The 15,970-nt window shown below is 39.0% G+C and overlaps 5 protein-coding genes across 5 annotated transcripts; 1 reads left to right on the plus strand and 4 right to left on the minus strand.

Annotated features, from left to right (window-relative positions):
- Nucleotides 1-328: 328 nt before the first annotated feature.
- TRV_02153 (uncharacterized protein) lies at nucleotides 329-1,622 on the minus strand (the record flags this gene model as incomplete). The annotated part of the gene is made up of 4 exons (XM_003023655.1): nucleotides 329-889; nucleotides 946-1,248; nucleotides 1,327-1,437; nucleotides 1,515-1,622. The coding sequence occupies 4 exons, from the start codon at nucleotides 1,620-1,622 to the stop codon at nucleotides 329-331; spliced, it is 1,083 nt and encodes a 360-aa protein (XP_003023701.1).
- A 3,061-nt stretch (nucleotides 1,623-4,683) lies between these two features.
- Nucleotides 4,684-4,866, minus strand: TRV_02154 (uncharacterized protein; the record flags this gene model as incomplete). Its single annotated transcript, XM_003023656.1, has 1 exon — nucleotides 4,684-4,866. One exon carries the CDS (start codon nucleotides 4,864-4,866, stop codon nucleotides 4,684-4,686), a length of 183 nt encoding a protein of 60 aa, XP_003023702.1.
- A 797-nt stretch (nucleotides 4,867-5,663) lies between these two features.
- On the minus strand, nucleotides 5,664-7,637 carry TRV_02155 (uncharacterized protein; the record flags this gene model as incomplete). The annotated part of the gene is made up of 1 exon (XM_003023657.1): nucleotides 5,664-7,637. One exon carries the CDS (start codon nucleotides 7,635-7,637, stop codon nucleotides 5,664-5,666), a length of 1,974 nt encoding a protein of 657 aa, XP_003023703.1.
- Nucleotides 7,638-8,885: 1,248 nt separating this feature from the next.
- On the minus strand, nucleotides 8,886-9,629 carry TRV_02156 (uncharacterized protein; the record flags this gene model as incomplete). Its single annotated transcript, XM_003023658.1, has 1 exon — nucleotides 8,886-9,629. The coding sequence occupies one exon, from the start codon at nucleotides 9,627-9,629 to the stop codon at nucleotides 8,886-8,888; it is 744 nt and encodes a 247-aa protein (XP_003023704.1).
- Nucleotides 9,630-9,875: 246 nt separating this feature from the next.
- On the plus strand, nucleotides 9,876-10,061 carry TRV_02157 (uncharacterized protein; the record flags this gene model as incomplete). Its single annotated transcript, XM_003023659.1, has 1 exon — nucleotides 9,876-10,061. The coding sequence occupies one exon, from the start codon at nucleotides 9,876-9,878 to the stop codon at nucleotides 10,059-10,061; it is 186 nt and encodes a 61-aa protein (XP_003023705.1).
- Nucleotides 10,062-15,970: the final 5,909 nt, after the last annotated feature.

The raw sequence follows: 15,970 nt of genomic DNA on the forward strand, positions 1-15,970 counted from the left end.
GAGAGAGAGAGAGACGGAGGAAACGCATGTCTCAGATGGGCTGGAGACGCCTCTTCTCCACGGATAAAAGAAAAAATGGTTCATGCTGGGTTTGGCTTCCTTACAGTAGTACTTTAGGGTACTCTACTACTAGTGAGTACTCTACTATTGATGACTAGTTGATAAGAGGTGGTAAAGTGGTAAGGTTAAGTAAGGTATATTCTTTGCAGAAAGCTGGGGGTAGTTAAGTTACTGAGTGTTAAAAAGACTAGCTGTTTAAAAAAATATGTACTCGGTAGAAGACTTTTTGGGCACACATTCGCTGTTTTGTTTGTTTAGTTTCGCTCGTTTATTTCTGGTTGGTGGTGTTGAAGTCGTCAAAGGCAACGTGCAGGCGCTGGGACATGGCCTTCTCACCCTCGCGTACCCAGACACGGGGGTCAAAGTACTTCTTGTTGGGCTTGTCCTCGCCGTCAGGGTTGCCGACAGCGCTCATCAGGTAGTCTTTCTTGTTCAGGACATAGTCACGCACGCCGCTGAGGTAGGCATACTGCAGGTCGGTGTCCAGGTTGACCTTGACGACACCGTAGCCGATGGCCTCCTTATACTCGGCCTTGGTGGAGCCGGAGCCGCCGTGGAAGACGAGGAAGACGGGCTTGTCCTTGTTGGAGCCGGTCTTCTCCTTGACGTAGGCCTGGTGCTTGGACAGGAGCTCGGGGTGAAGTCGGACGTTGCCGGGCTTGTAGACGCCGTGGACGTTGCCGAAGCCAGCGGCAATGGAGAAGTAAGGGCTGATGGGGGAAAGAGTGTTGTAGATATTGAGGATGTCCTCGGGCTGGGTGTAGAGGGAGTTGTTGTCAACGTCCTCGTTGTTGACACCGTCCTCCTCGCCACCAGTGATGCCGATTTCCTGTCGTTCCACGTTAGAACTTTGGCACAAGAAGGAGCAGGACAAGACAAACTCACCATCTCGAGCCACTGCTTCATTGGGGCAGCACGCTTGAGGTACTTGGCAGTGGTTTCGATGTTCCACTGGACCTCCTCCTCGGAGAGATCGATCATGTGGCTGGAGAAGAGGGGCTCGCCGTGCTTCTTGAAGTAATCCTCGTCGGCGTCCATCATGCCGTCGAGCCATGGGAGCAGCTTCTTAGCACAGTGGTCGGTGTGCAGGACAACTGGGATGCCGTAGCTGGGGGCAATGGCGCGGATGTACTGGGCTCCTGCGATGGCTCCGGCAATAGAGGCTTCCTGGCTATCATTGGCAACTCCCTGGACCGATCAAAAAATAAGTTAGCCATCACGGCCCCTCAAGGTTAAAACTGACTCTTATGTCTGCAAAGAGCTCACCTTTCCGGCAAAGTAGGCAGCACCGCCCTGGGACATCTGGAGAATCAGGGGGCAGTTCTTGTCACGGGCAGCCTCAAGAGCGGCGACGACGGTCGACGAGGAGGTCACATTCTACCCAACAGCAGCGTCAGTCATCCATCTCCTCTCCTTCATATCCTCCTATCCGCAGTATTATCATGTCTACTTACGACAGCGGGAATGGCAAAGGTGTTCTGCTGAGCGTGCTCGAACAGTCTGAGGACGTCATCGCCGACGATAACGCCGGTCTTGCGGGACAGAACCTCCTGGACACCCATTTTTGTTGTGATGCTTTCTTTTCTAACTAGAGAAGAACAGTCAGACGATCGGCCTCTTGAATCAATTGAGACGGTATATGAGAGAAGCAGAATGCGAAAAGGCCGGTTGATGTTGTTCGTTGCGAGCTCGTTCTTGTTGAAAACGAGGGATAAAGAAAACCCCGCCACGGCAAACTGCGCTCTAAGCTAAGCAACCAACCTAGCTAACTAATGGCGGGGCACGGAGGGAGCAGCAGAACAAAGGCGCGGGCACATACCTAGAGAGACTGGCTTGCTTTGCTTGCTGGGAGAATCAAGATGCGAAAGAGCAGTGTCGAAAGTAGAGAGAGAGTGAGAGAGAGAGAGACAGCTAAGGGGAAAAGGAGACGGAGTCGTTGATTTTATTCTGTCTCTCCTTGTTTTGATTTCGTCATGCCCGACAAGCAAAAAAGCCGACGGTTTTTCGTTCTCCCTCGCCGCAATTCCGAAATTCCCCGCGTGATTCCCTAGTTTTTTTTCTTGCTATTATATTATTAGTAGTCAGTGGTCTAACCGGCCGTTGCCCTGGGCTTGCTGCTGCTCTGCTGCTCTGCTGCTTGATGTTGATGTCGAACTCGAGGACTTGTCGACTGGCTGGGCCTCTACGTGCTCTCTACGTTTCTGCCTTTTGGCTGGGCTGTCAATCTAGCAACGGCATTGTGAACCGATGGCCCATTTATATAGAGCGTCTCATCGGAAACAGCTCTCTGCTGGAGGGCTACTTTCACGCCGGACACTGACCCTCCGGCCCCAACACACAAGGAGCGGCGGCGAAAGGGATCGAAGCCTGACGACGTCCTTTCCACCGTTCCCGCATCCCGTGGGTATTTCGACACAGACCGAAGATAAGCGGCGGGAGGTCCTTCGGCGGGCTCGATCTGTGACGGGGCTGCTTCCTGGTTAAAGATATTTAGATGGAGAGACAAACCCCCCCACAGATCCGCCGTGGGTGGGCTGGAGCAGCATCTGGGCCATTGGCACCCGTGATTGGCACTTATGTGTGCCCGTTCCAGCCCTGAAACCGCTGAAGCTCCTACAATGATGTCAATAGAGTACTCTATATGCAAGAAAACTACATAGGAAACGTAGTGGTCACCATTAGTTATTCACCATGGAATTTAGAGCACGGCTTGGGTCCGAGGCCGTGATGGCAAGCCTAGACTTCCGATTTTGTAGGCGGCGACAAGTCAATGTGGCATCCTGTCCGGCCACTGTTATATTCTGCAGCTAGCAGACATCTCTTGCTGCTCAATGGCATGAAAACTCATCGGCTTCAATCGCTTCATCGTCGTCGCTTCTTTCGAGTTTGATATTCGGACAAAACAGCTTCGAGACGCTGACTAAGATAATCAGGCCAATAGTAGTAACTATTAGTAGTACAGAATCATGCAGCCAATGAGAGGATAGCCAGTCTCAGGCGGCCAATTATATCCACACTGCTCAGCCTTAGTAATCAGATTATATAAGTAGTTAGCCCGGCCCGAGATATGACATCGCGTCCATCACGACCTAATCTATCACACAGACAATCAACGACGTCCATCATCCTGCAAGAGACATCCAGCTCGGTGTTGGCGGGTTGGAACAGCTGATATTCGACAATTCCTCCAGAGCTAGCTCAATAATTCCATATTACCGTCTCCAGATTCAATTCTTATATGACACACACACTTTCTGTATACCCATATCTCACACTACGATGGAAGCCAAAGTACAGCGACGGCCAGCAGCCCTATCAACACTGCCACCGGAGATTATGGCTATGATAACAAATAACCTCTCCCCGGTTGATACGGCCTGCCTCGCACTATGTAATCATGCAACTCTTTTTCGCTCTCGGCCGTGGGGTGTAAACCGACTGGCAGCCGATCTACCACCATTTTGCTTCTGCCACGTTTGTTCCATTCTCCATCATAGGGATCGCTACAGTCTTCCTGCGCCAACGTTCCTCGGGCAATGCTCGATTCTTTTCCATGATGAAGTCGGGTCCGTCCATTCTTCGTGCACCCAATGCAGCCCACTTTTTATTCCTTCTACTTCTACCACCTGCAACTCGCTATGAAGAGACACTATTGTGGACTGGAATATGGTATATCGACCGATTCCCTGCAATTTACTGAAGTCCATGTTGATTCACAGTTTTATACCACTTCCCTATCATCTGTTGAAGCCCGGATCTGTTCTGGCCCTTGTCTATATCTGCGGGTTCAATCCTGGGCTGCAGTAGAGGCTTGGAGCGTAGAAAGGCTCATCCGAAAGGTTGCTTTCGTATATCTCTGTGACTATATCAGAATGGGGTTCGAAAACCCATTGCTGCCGCCATTGGTGAGGTTGGCTTATGTTAAATTTTACTTGTCTAAGCAGCCTGGAGTTCCTATTGAACCGGATATATTCACCTGTAGAGCTTGTGGTGCTGACTACCAGGTTGAGGTGAGGGCTCTTAATAGGAATAGACTGGCGCTGGTCACTACTAAATGGATAGACCTTGGAGCTGGCCTTGATCCTGAGGATATCCGGTGGAAGAAGAATAGCGAGAAATAGCGTTCCGTCGACCTAGAACCTGTAAAGTCGCCGTCTAAGGAATATGTATCCCTGTTTGAGGATGCAGAAGGCCCACCACTGGCATCCTTGACTGACAAAAACGAATCATACTTACTCAACAATAGTTATAGATATTCGTTAGGTCATTTGTGGCCAGGAGTCTGGATGACGCTAGGCGGAAAGCGTCTTCGGTGGTACCATTCCTTTTACTATTTCTGTTATAAAGAGGTCGGAACGATCGCCAAGTTCTACATGGACCCGCCACTATGGACTGGTGCCATTGTGCTTTACCTTGCAGTTTATTACTTTTACTACTGCAATCTACTGGGACTCTTTTAACAGGATCCGGTTTAACCTACCCTTTTCTCTTTCGGATCACTACTTGCCTCTAAAGGGGACTCTTGCTGCCTATTAGGTAGGCTGATATCAATATTTACATTCCGTCATAGCTTTTATGTTTGATCTAAGGAAGGATCGATCTCCGGGTTGTACTGTCTTGCTATCAGTCATGGAAAGAGCTGATAACACAGATACTTACATCAGCTTCTTCTTCTGTTCTGTTGCCCCAATCTCTTTCATCCTCTGTCAACAACTCCATGGCATTTTCGACACCTTTTCGATATCTCCATATCGTGGCTCTTTTCACAATAAAAACAGCCAGTGAAGCATTGAATACCAATATCATCTTGGTGAAAAATACCCTATAACCAGATTCACAAGGGCCCCTCCATTCCCTCGGCTAGCAAGTTTCTGTATATGTATACCACGCGTTCTGCGTAACAATGCCACACCAAATGCCATTCATACATCGTTATTATATTCTACCTAATTGCCGGCGGAAAGGAAACTGCCTGAGTTAAATTGCAAATGGGCGCAGCCTGGCTACAAGCCATATGGCCGATCCTAAAGACATTTATGCCCTACTCCTACGCGAAACTTACTCTCGCACCGAGGGGGCCCCTAGCCGCTAAAGAAACTAGTAGAAGAGCAACTGGAACGCAGGTGGATGCTGGCAGCTCGCTGTCTAGATATTTGAGGTCACTGGCAACATCCGTTCCGTCCACTCAACCACTTAGCTGGATGTATTGACCGGCAAACGGATATGATGAGCCGCAGAGGAGTATCTGATGTTGGCATCTAAAAAAAGCGAGGACGTGTTTCCATAACTAACCTTAATATTAGAGTCTAGCCTGGCCCTATGGCTGACCAAAAGGCTGTTCTGCTACCACAGAGTTGTGAATTACAGTGCGAGCTCATGTATCATACGATGGTCATGTTTCTAAGTAGGAATCGGTATCTAGTCATAGACATACAAATCAATCTCCCCTGGCCATGAGATATATATAGCAATGCTTCTTCGTCCGAGTAATGCATATGTGCAATGGTAAAAAGTATCCAACAGTAAACGACCGCTGGGCCACAGAAAACGAGGAGCCGAACGAAAAGCGAAAAATAGGAGATAAAAAAAAAGGCCGTATGATATCATACCTCATCGCTAGGTCGCTCCAGCTCGTAAAATAATAGATAAACCTCCTTCTGCATGTTCAAAACGTCGGTTGTCTTACACTCCCTGATTTTCTCATCACTGATACGCCACCAACGTTCGTTTGGTTTCTTCTTCCATCTGAACCTAGACGATGTTGATGGCCGTGGCGAGTCAGGAGAAGGGGTAGGGGCCTTGTTTCTTCTGGTGGAGGTTGAATCCCGCTTTGGCGAGAGAAGGTCCCCAGGTAGAGCTGCGTCTATGTGCCGTCTGGCGGAAGACGAGGAGGTAGAAGGCGCTCTATCCGGGACACCTGACTGGGTGTCTGACGTAGGATGTGACTGTGACTGTGAGCGAGGTTGTTGGGGGGATAGGTGTGGTGCAGACGACTGCGCCTGACCTGAGGCAGGCCGGGAAGGTATAGAGGACGTCGTAGTGGTGTCTGTGGGCGTGCCTCCTGCGGCTGGGAATGAAGATGTCGATGTAGTGGTAGATGGGGATCTGGAGATGGGCGATATGTTCAAGGGGGTGATGTCGTCTGTGGCTTGTTTTGATGAGGAAGAGGATTTCATGCGTGGACTGGGGAAAGTAGATGGATTCTGGCTCTGGGACCGGCTTTGAGCGTATGAACGGAAAGCATCCGGTGTTGAAAAGGGCGCGTAGACGTGGTTCCGTCTAAAGGACTCGTAGTGGCCGCTGTTATGGCTTCCCTTGTGGCAGACAATGGCAAGCAGTTTGTACCATTTCTTCTCGAGAATACCACCCAGGGCCAGACGTTCGGGGAATGAAACCTTGGCTGCATTTTTGGTAGAGAAAGCATGGTCGAATATTGACCTGGAGAGATGGATAGCAATCACCTTGGGAAACACTGTAATTCGCATGTGTTTTGCTATTTTGCGGCGAGGCACTTCCGACGGATTGGGCATGGTGACGCCCTCGGGGATGATTTCGGGGTCGTTTTCAATGGCATTCTTAAGAAGCGCTATCTCGTTACCCAGTAACTCCCGTGTCTTTTCCGACGAGGTGCGGGATTGGGCCTTGACTTTCTGCTCAAGGGTATAGACGAGCTGGCATCTCTCACAGCGAAAATCATCAATGAATTCCGTCTTTAAAAGCCCGTCGAAACAGGAGCTTAAGGTCGCCGAGCTCTTCTGGGGGACTTGTAGGGTCAAGTTGACGAAGGACGTCTGCTTCGGTTTATACTTGTATTTGCAGTGCTGGCATTCAATCTGGGATTCGAGCATTCCTTCGAGAGGGAAGCCGTTCTCTGATTCGGTATCAGACCCGGCATGGGCGAGCTCTATCATGGGCATGGCAGCACTCGCATCCTCGCCGTCGATCTCTTCCTTCGACAGCTCCTCACTGCCGCTGGCCATGGGTGAAGAGGTAGAAGCAGCGGCGAGCTTGTTCCTTAACGCTCGCTTCCTCGCCCTCTCACCGGCATGATACTCATCACACAGCCGCTCAACCACGACCTGCAAGAACTCCTGCGCATCCTGCTGACTCCTACTTATCCTCGTTCTGAAAGCGAGTTCCAGAGCAATCACAAAGGCCCTCGCGGATATGGTCTTCTTGTATATCGGCCGCTCATTCAACCCGTCAAGCATATCCTTCAGCGCCCTCGTAACCGGCGCAAGCTGCAGCTTCTGCACCTTCTCCGCATCCTGGCCGGCCCTGAGGTCCTCTGCCGGTGGCAAGGCATCGTATATCTCAGCGCCTTCGAGGTCTCGCTTATGTAGTTCGCGGATGAGGTATACTCGCAGCTCGCCTAGGCCCGCCAGGGCTTGTAGAACAGAGTTGATAAAGCAGTCATTGGCCGGGTTGGACAGGCCAACGATGCCCTTCTTGCGTCCGCTAATGTTGGAATCTTCGCCGTCAATCGTGAAATTGGGTCCGAACACGTAGAAGAGGGTGATGGCAGCCAGCGACGCCCCAGCAGCGTAGGCTGCTATCGTGGCTGGTTTCTCGGGCATAAAGAGTTTCGATGGATGTCCGGACGGGCAGAGACGCAGAAGACAAAAGAGAGACGGCCGGGGCTTTTTTCCTTTCTTTGCGTTTAGTCCATCCTTCGACGGAGAGGGCGAGAGGCAGGCTGTTGAGTCCGTCAAGCCCTGGCGCTCGTCTTCGTTCGACTGGTTAAGCTGTTTCGTCTTCTTCCTTTCTCCCCTGGAGGAGTTGTCGGTCAGCGAGCTTTTTTCCCTCCCCCCCCGGCTGTTGCTCGGCTGCTGGGCTGTTGCTCGGATTCTAGCGGAGACTAGGGCCCATGCGAGAGCGAGCGACGGAGATCGCAGCCAGACGAGACGCGAGACGATCGAGAGAGCGATCAACGAGGGCGAGAAGAAGAAATATGCCTGGTTCTTTAGTTAGGAGTTAGGAGTGAGTTTCGAGAGTCACTCTGTTCGGGCGTGGATGCTTTGGCCTGGATCTGGACGTCGCTTGCTCCGTCGCTAACAAACAAATAGTCAGGCTCGAGTTAACTAACTAGTTATCGAGGACTCCTGGCAAATAGTTAGCTAGTTATCTGGCTAGTATCCCAGGGCCGATGAGAAGACGAAGCCGTTGCAGTCGAGATGGCTGCATCCGAGATATAACTATTTATATGAGGCATCTTGCTGTCGACAGCGGCGCCAACAGACGGACTCATGAGACTGCAACAATATGAACTACAGCAGGGAGAAAAAGACGTAAGTAAACCGGCGTCATCGTCTACGTAGACCTGGCCTGTCTCTTGTCCCGTAGCCCAGGCAGAAGTGTTTTTGTTTGCGCCGGCGGAGGTTTATGCAGTTACCTCGCCTCGCAGGCATACGTAGTTAGGTAGTTTGGCGGACCAGGAGCAGACAAAAACATTTTTGATATTCGATGGCCTAGATAGAATAGCTACCTGGTGTCGTCCTGTCATGTTCCTCCAGCGTTCGGCTCATGATCATAGACCTCAATAGTACGCTCGTTGCTGTACACCCGACAATCGACGAGAGAAATCCGTCCATCCATTGTTACCTTCGTTCGGCGGCCCCCTTGCATCCATCCTGTTGGCCCAGGCCTCCTAGATACCTACATCTTGCGCTGAGAAGATTAACATCACAATCATGACAGTAGAAAAAGAAAGACGTAGACAGATAGATGGCTGGAACATAATACTATCAGTCAAACGGGGGAAGCAATGATGCGGGAGTGCTGCACAGTGGACGATTTATAATCTTGTGCATTTGAACTGATGTAGTTCAAGCTTCGGCCTGGGGTCGACGGCTTCTAGTTCTGCTTCCCACTCCGTCAGAGCTGCGTGGTGTAGGCATCTTCTTCTTCTGGGGTGTTGCTGAGACTCCGCCAGATTTCTTTGGCCGGCCTGGTCCTCGCTTCGCGGCTTCGTTGCCATTACTGTTTCCATTGGCATTGCCGTTCTCCGTTGCTTCAGCAGCAGTAGCAGCTGTAGTAGAGACGGGCTCATCTTTCTTCTCAACCTTTTGTTTCTTCTCGGCGGGTTCGGTGGGTTCGGCCTTGGTCTCTTCCTTCTCGTCCTTGGAGTCAGCGGTAGTTGCGGCGGGTTCGGCAGTAGACATGGCAGCATGGTCACGCTTCTGTCCAGTTTCCTTCTCTCCCTTGGCCTCTTCGGGCTGCTCTTTGGCTTCTTCCTTGGCTTCTTCCTTGGATTCTTCTTTGTGCTCTTTCTTGGACTCATCTTTGGATTCTTCACTGGTCTCTTCAACCTTCTTATCTTCGGCTGGTGCGTTGGTCTCTACCGCCGGCTTTTCGGTATTTTCCGTAGATACCGGCTTCTCATCACCATTAGCCGTGGCTTCTGGCTTGTCTGCATCCGTGCCAGTAGAAGTGATCTTTGTGTCTGCGGCTGGAGCCAAAGCTACAAGACGACAGTTAGTTCCATCCAAGCTGTATGTATCTAATAGTAGACCGGCCAATAGCCGACGGAGAAGCAGGGTATAGAAACAGTCAACGCGTACCAATGCCATCTTGGTTCGTCTGGCCAGGCGCAGACGCCTCGACTCCTTCACTCGACATGATCGAGACTGCGCGAGGATGCGCGGTGGTGGTGGTGGTGGTGCCGATCGGTAGTGTTAACTAGTTAGATGGCGCACCGCCCGGGCAATTGGAGATGCAGCTATACTTCAGGGCACACGAGACAGAGCTCGAACTAGCTAGATAACTAAGTAGCTGGACTAGACGGGCAGCCAAGATGGAATAGACGAAGGGCGACGATGGTGGAGAAGAAGAAGAAGAAGAAGACGGCGAAGGCGAAGGCGAAGAAGCGACGTCGATGTTGTTGTGTGGCAGAAGACCCAAAGTTGGCCGTTCACTCCTTCATCCTGGATCCATGTTTTTTTTGCCCTCGGCGGTTCAACAACAAGCTTGCCCGTCCTCTTCCCCAGACATGGTCCCCCTAATATAATAAAATAATATATTCGTAAATTTTGACATTCACGTGATCTAGATTTTCTTTTTTCTAGTATAGTTACTCCTTTTTTTATTACTTTATTACTACTTCTATATATTTTTTTTCTAAGTAGTACCTATATTTATAGCTTCGTAGCCTTTATACTATTTACTATAACCTTTATATTTTATTTATAATATCTATTATACCATAAATATACTTATAGATCTATAATTCTACTATTTCTACTATTTTATATAGCTAATTAGTAATTTTTATTTTAGCAAAAGAAATTTACTTACTTATAGTATTTATAGAGAGTTATATTACTAGTACCGTAGCTATACTCGCTTACCTTTATTATTAGGCCTATAAGGTTACTTAATTTGCTACCATAATATTTCTACTACTAATTTTATATATAATAGCTAGATTTACTAAACCTATAATATTTATGATAATTATTAGGCTATAAAATATTTTATTTAAATAATATAGTTAAAGTACTAACTAGAGTAACTACTATAGTAGTTACTTAGCGTACCTTCCAGTATAATAAAAATTTATTCTTTCTATAAATATATATTACCTATAAATAAATTCTATAATAATAAAGGGAAATTATTATATTGTTACTCTATATATTATAACTCTAATATTATATATTTTACTATTTCCTCCTTCTACTTTATAGTATATATTTTATTAGTAATTAACTATATAGATATATCTTATATATATTATAGTATATTATATTAATTAGTTAAATATATAATATCTTCTTCTATATCTACTCTAGTATTTAATACTTACTAACTTATAGATAGTATTTAATTATCTAATATTTATAATCTACTACTTAAGCTCTACTATCCACTTATATTTATTAAAGATAGTATAGCTAAGTAGTTCTATAATAGAATTTATTATTATAATAGGTTTTTTATATTTATATCCATTAGCTATAACTCGATAAATTTTTAGCTATAAAATATATCTATAGATATTATTCTCTTCTAGATATAGAGAGATCTCTACTACTTATAGGGCCCTTTATAGCTAGAAGCTAGTACTACTCTAATCTTTACCTAAGTTTAAATCTATAATTTATAGTATAGTTCTAATAATTATAATAATCTAGAGTTTAGCTTACTTTATTTAATTTTAGCTATCATTTATAGCTCGCTCTATAAGGTTATTTTTTCTATATTTCCATACTATAGTTATCTACTAACTTATAAACTTTAGATAAACCTATATATCTATTTTTATAAGTTAGCTTTTTAGATATTATAGTCTAGTAGAAATATTGATACTAAGTTTTAGTTTATTCTATATTTAGAGGCTAGCGTAGATTTTTATACTAAAAATTTATTAATTATTTTTAAAGTTACTATAATTATTAAAGAGATACCTAAAAGTTATAATATCTAGCTATATTCTATTATATTAACTTTATAAAATGGCGGCCTTTAATATATTAATATCTATAGCCTACTATATCTACCTCTATATTATATATTACTTTTCTCTTATAGGGATCCAGGCTAATATAATAAGTTATAGTTAAATATAGAAGGTTTAGACTATAAATATATCTATCTAATATATTATATATATTATATATACTCTATTTACTACTATCTATATTAGTTTAATATACTACTATATATTAATTATTTATTATAGTAGTACTTAGTAGATATTTAAATTATAATAAATAGTAACTAGCTTACGTAGCTATATAGTTACTAAAATAAAATTTATGTAGATTTTTATAATAGCCTTATAAATATCTTAGATAATATAATTAATAATATTATATAGTTTAGCTACTATATTATTTTATTTTTATTCTATATAGGTAGCGCTTAATATATATATTAATTATTTTAAAACTCGATAATAATTATAATTTACTTTAGTAAGTCTATATTATTTATTATATTTATAGCTAATCTATTCTAGAAGAAAGTTAGCTATAAATTATACCCTAGTTAAACTACTATGAATTATCTAGATATTATTATTTATATATTCTATATAAAGATAAAAATACTACTATAGAAGATTAAAATTAGTAAGGTTTTTAGTATTTACTATATCTATATTTAAACTATAGAATATTGGAAATACAAACTTCTATATATATATTTATTAGTTTAGTTTATAAACTATAAATAATTTATAAACTCCACCTATGTTAATTAATATATTTTTACTAAAATACTTAAGGAGCCTAAGTAGCTATAGAATAATATTAAAATATTCTTACTCTATAGTCTATATAATATGTATAATTTATAAAATATTTATATAAAATATATAGATAATACTAATAAGTTATAATATTTAAAATAGTTCCTAAAGAAGTTCTATAATAAAACTATAATTAAATATAATAGTTATCTTTAATATAAGTACTAAGCTAACTACTCTATAGACTTTACTAAAATTATAAATAATTTATAAATAATAATTAATAATTACTACATTATCTTCTATAGTTTATATTTAGTTTAGTATTATTAAGTCTATATTAATATTAAGGTCTACTTTATAATTAAAGCTATTAAATATCTAAATAAATATATCTATAAAGAGCTAAATAGAATATATTTATAAATATAAGAAATAAATAATAAGATTAAGTTATATATATAAGCTCGCTATATTGGCCCTATAGAGGCTATTTAATAAATATTAGGATTTTTATACTACTGGAAATATCTACTAGTAGAGCCTCTTTTTATTAATTATTAAATAAATAATTTATATATTTTAAAGATAATATGATATTATAATAAATATATAGCTATATAGAGATTTAGTAATTTAAGCTAATAATCTTCTTTACTTATAATATTACTAATTCTTTTCATAGCCCATATTTTTACTTAAAGTATCTAATTTACTTTATATAGAAGGCCTAGATATAAGTATAGTAGCTATATTAAAAAAGTATAGTAATTAGTTATATTTACTATTATAATCTAAGTTAGGGAGAATAGTTCTTTTTATATATATTACTTATCTATATTCCAGGCTTAATAAGCTTTAAAGACTTATATTACTATAAAAGTATTCTATATTTAATATTTTAAGCTACCTACTTTACTTATAGGTTACTTAAAAATAATAAAGAGTAGTTTAGAATATTTAATTTTATAGTTATTTTTACTTCTAAAAGTTCGTTATATTCTGTTTCTATAATTATATTACTAAACTATAATATTAGTAATCTTTTAAAGCTTTAGTTAAAGTATAGTTAGTACTTCTATAATAATTCATATTACTATTTATAGTAGAATATAGAGGGTAGCTATACTTATTTAAAGTTATAGATAATATTATCCTTAATTATAGCTTATTTCTAATAGAGAATATATTAGCTAAGAGTAGTAAATATTTTTTAAATTTTAATTTACCTACTTATACTATACCCTAGCTAACTATTTATAACTCTATTAATATTTTATCTATAGCTAATTTATTTAATATTATTCAATATAATAACGAGGCTAATAACGCTTATAGCTGGTTTAATAAAAGCTAGCAATTTATATTTAATACTATTATAACTATAACTAGTGAGGAGCGCTCGCTACACTCGCTAATTACCTAATATATCGTATTAATAAGTAATTAGTAATAGAATATATACTAAAAATTTTTACCTTACTTAGTTATATATATATTTATAAATAAACCCCTACTTAAATTTACTAATTTAGTAGGTATCTATATCTATATCTATATCCATATCTACATCTATATATTTACTCACTTGTAGCTTCTTTTATCTATATAGCCTATAGAATAAGTACTAATAATAATGGTAGTAGTTCTAGCTCTAGTAGCCTTTATAGCTAGATACTAAGTAAGATATTATAGTTTACTCCTAAGATATTAAAAGTCTTATAGAAGTAAAGATAACTTAAGACTAATAAAATTAAAATTATAATTTTTAAAGAGAAGATAATAAGTATTATTAATATACTTATAGTTATTAAATATATTAGATAACTTAAGCTTTATAAATATATTAAAGCTATAAATATAAATTTAGATAAAGTTATTAATTATAAGTTAATTATTATATAGCTCTATAGTTAGTAACCCTCTACTACCTATAAGTACTATAAGAAAGGAATTAGTCTATTTACTAAATATATTATTATAAAAGATATATTCTTTAGTAGCTATATAAATTATTACTTTAATAATTTAGAAATTTATTATTTAATTTATATGGATATATTTTATATTTATAAAAATAGTTAGTATATTATATAATATATATAATAGAGAGCTTTATATTATCTAAGAAGGGTAAAAATAAGGAGAAGGAAGTCTAGCTAGCTATAAAGTAGCTAAAAAAGAATATTGAAAAAGGGGGTGATAGCTATAACCCTCTACTAATTTTTAATATTATTATAGGTAAGGGTCCTTCTATTACTATTAATAGCTATAAATAGCCTATTATAAATGTAGAAATTTATAAAGAAAAAACTAGACGCTTATACTACTATTTTATTATAATTATATCTATTACTAAAATCTTATTTATAAGTATAATGGTATAGATAGAAATCCTAAAATAAACTATAAAGTAGCTAGAAGTAGAGCTTATAATATTAATAAATAGAATTACTTTAATATAGATTAGGGTTTTTAGTAGTAGAGTAAATATAATTATATAATTTAACCTTACTATTATAACTGGTAAAATTATAAAAGTTGCTATTATAAATATAGGCTTTAAGGGATTCGAGAAGACTATAAATAAGGAAAAAAGAAAAGCTATAATTATAGTAAATATAGAACTTAAAGATAATAAAATAAATTTGAAAATATAGATATATCTCTATAATTATAACTACTAATTATAAGGGCTTAGCCTATTTATAAAATAAAATAATAAATATAATAATATTATATCATTCTATATATTAATACTAATTTCTATAAGGATTTCTAAATATATTATATTCTAAATAGTATTATTAAATATTTATATCAATAAAATTATAAGATTTTAAATATTCGTTATATATAAAAGAATAATATATAATTAGCTATATATAAATATTGGAGAATATGAATTAAAACTAATATAATTAAGAAACTAGCTTTATAACTTATTAATAATTATTATAAAGTAAGAAATAATTGGAAATTATCTATAAATTAATATAAATAGTAGCTTGTCTACTAATAACTATAAATTGATATAAAGGATAAAGTAGCGGTATTTACTATATAAGCCATTAATAATAACTACTTGAATTGAATATCAATATAGCTAAGTAATAATTAATCTAGTACTATTATAGAGCCCTTTTTTAGGCTATAAATTATAAAGAAGTATAATAGGTATACTAATTTTTAACTATAAATTAGAAAAAGGTATACCTGGTATCTTAATAGAATATAAATACTTATATATAAATTCTTTAATACTAGAGGTATTCTAGAAGTCTATAATAATCGAATTTATAGCTAGATAAATATAGGTAGAACTTAGAAAGTATTTAAATATTATTTTATTAATAGCTTATAGCTCGTTATTATAGACTATAAAGATAACTTAATAAAAAAAAATTATTAAATAATAGAAGTATTATTATTTATAGTAAATAAAAGATAATTAAATAAAAATATATAACTATAAAGATCCTTAATTATATATTTATATCTAATATATAGTAGAATATTAATAATACTATATAGAAGAATATTATAAGGTAGATATATAAGCTAAGCTATAAATAACTAGAAGTTTATATTAGGCTATAAGTATATATTCTAATATAGCTATAATACTTTTAGTAACAGCTATATAAAAGAGTACTCGATACTTATAAATATTATTATAATCTTATTACTACGCTATATAATAAATAATATCTAGGTAAA

The sequence above is a fragment of the Trichophyton verrucosum genome (assembly GCF_000151505.1).
Source record: "Trichophyton verrucosum HKI 0517 chromosome Unknown contig00200_1.f1.exp, whole genome shotgun sequence".
In the NCBI taxonomy this organism is placed as follows: Eukaryota; Fungi; Ascomycota; class Eurotiomycetes; order Onygenales; family Arthrodermataceae; genus Trichophyton; species Trichophyton verrucosum.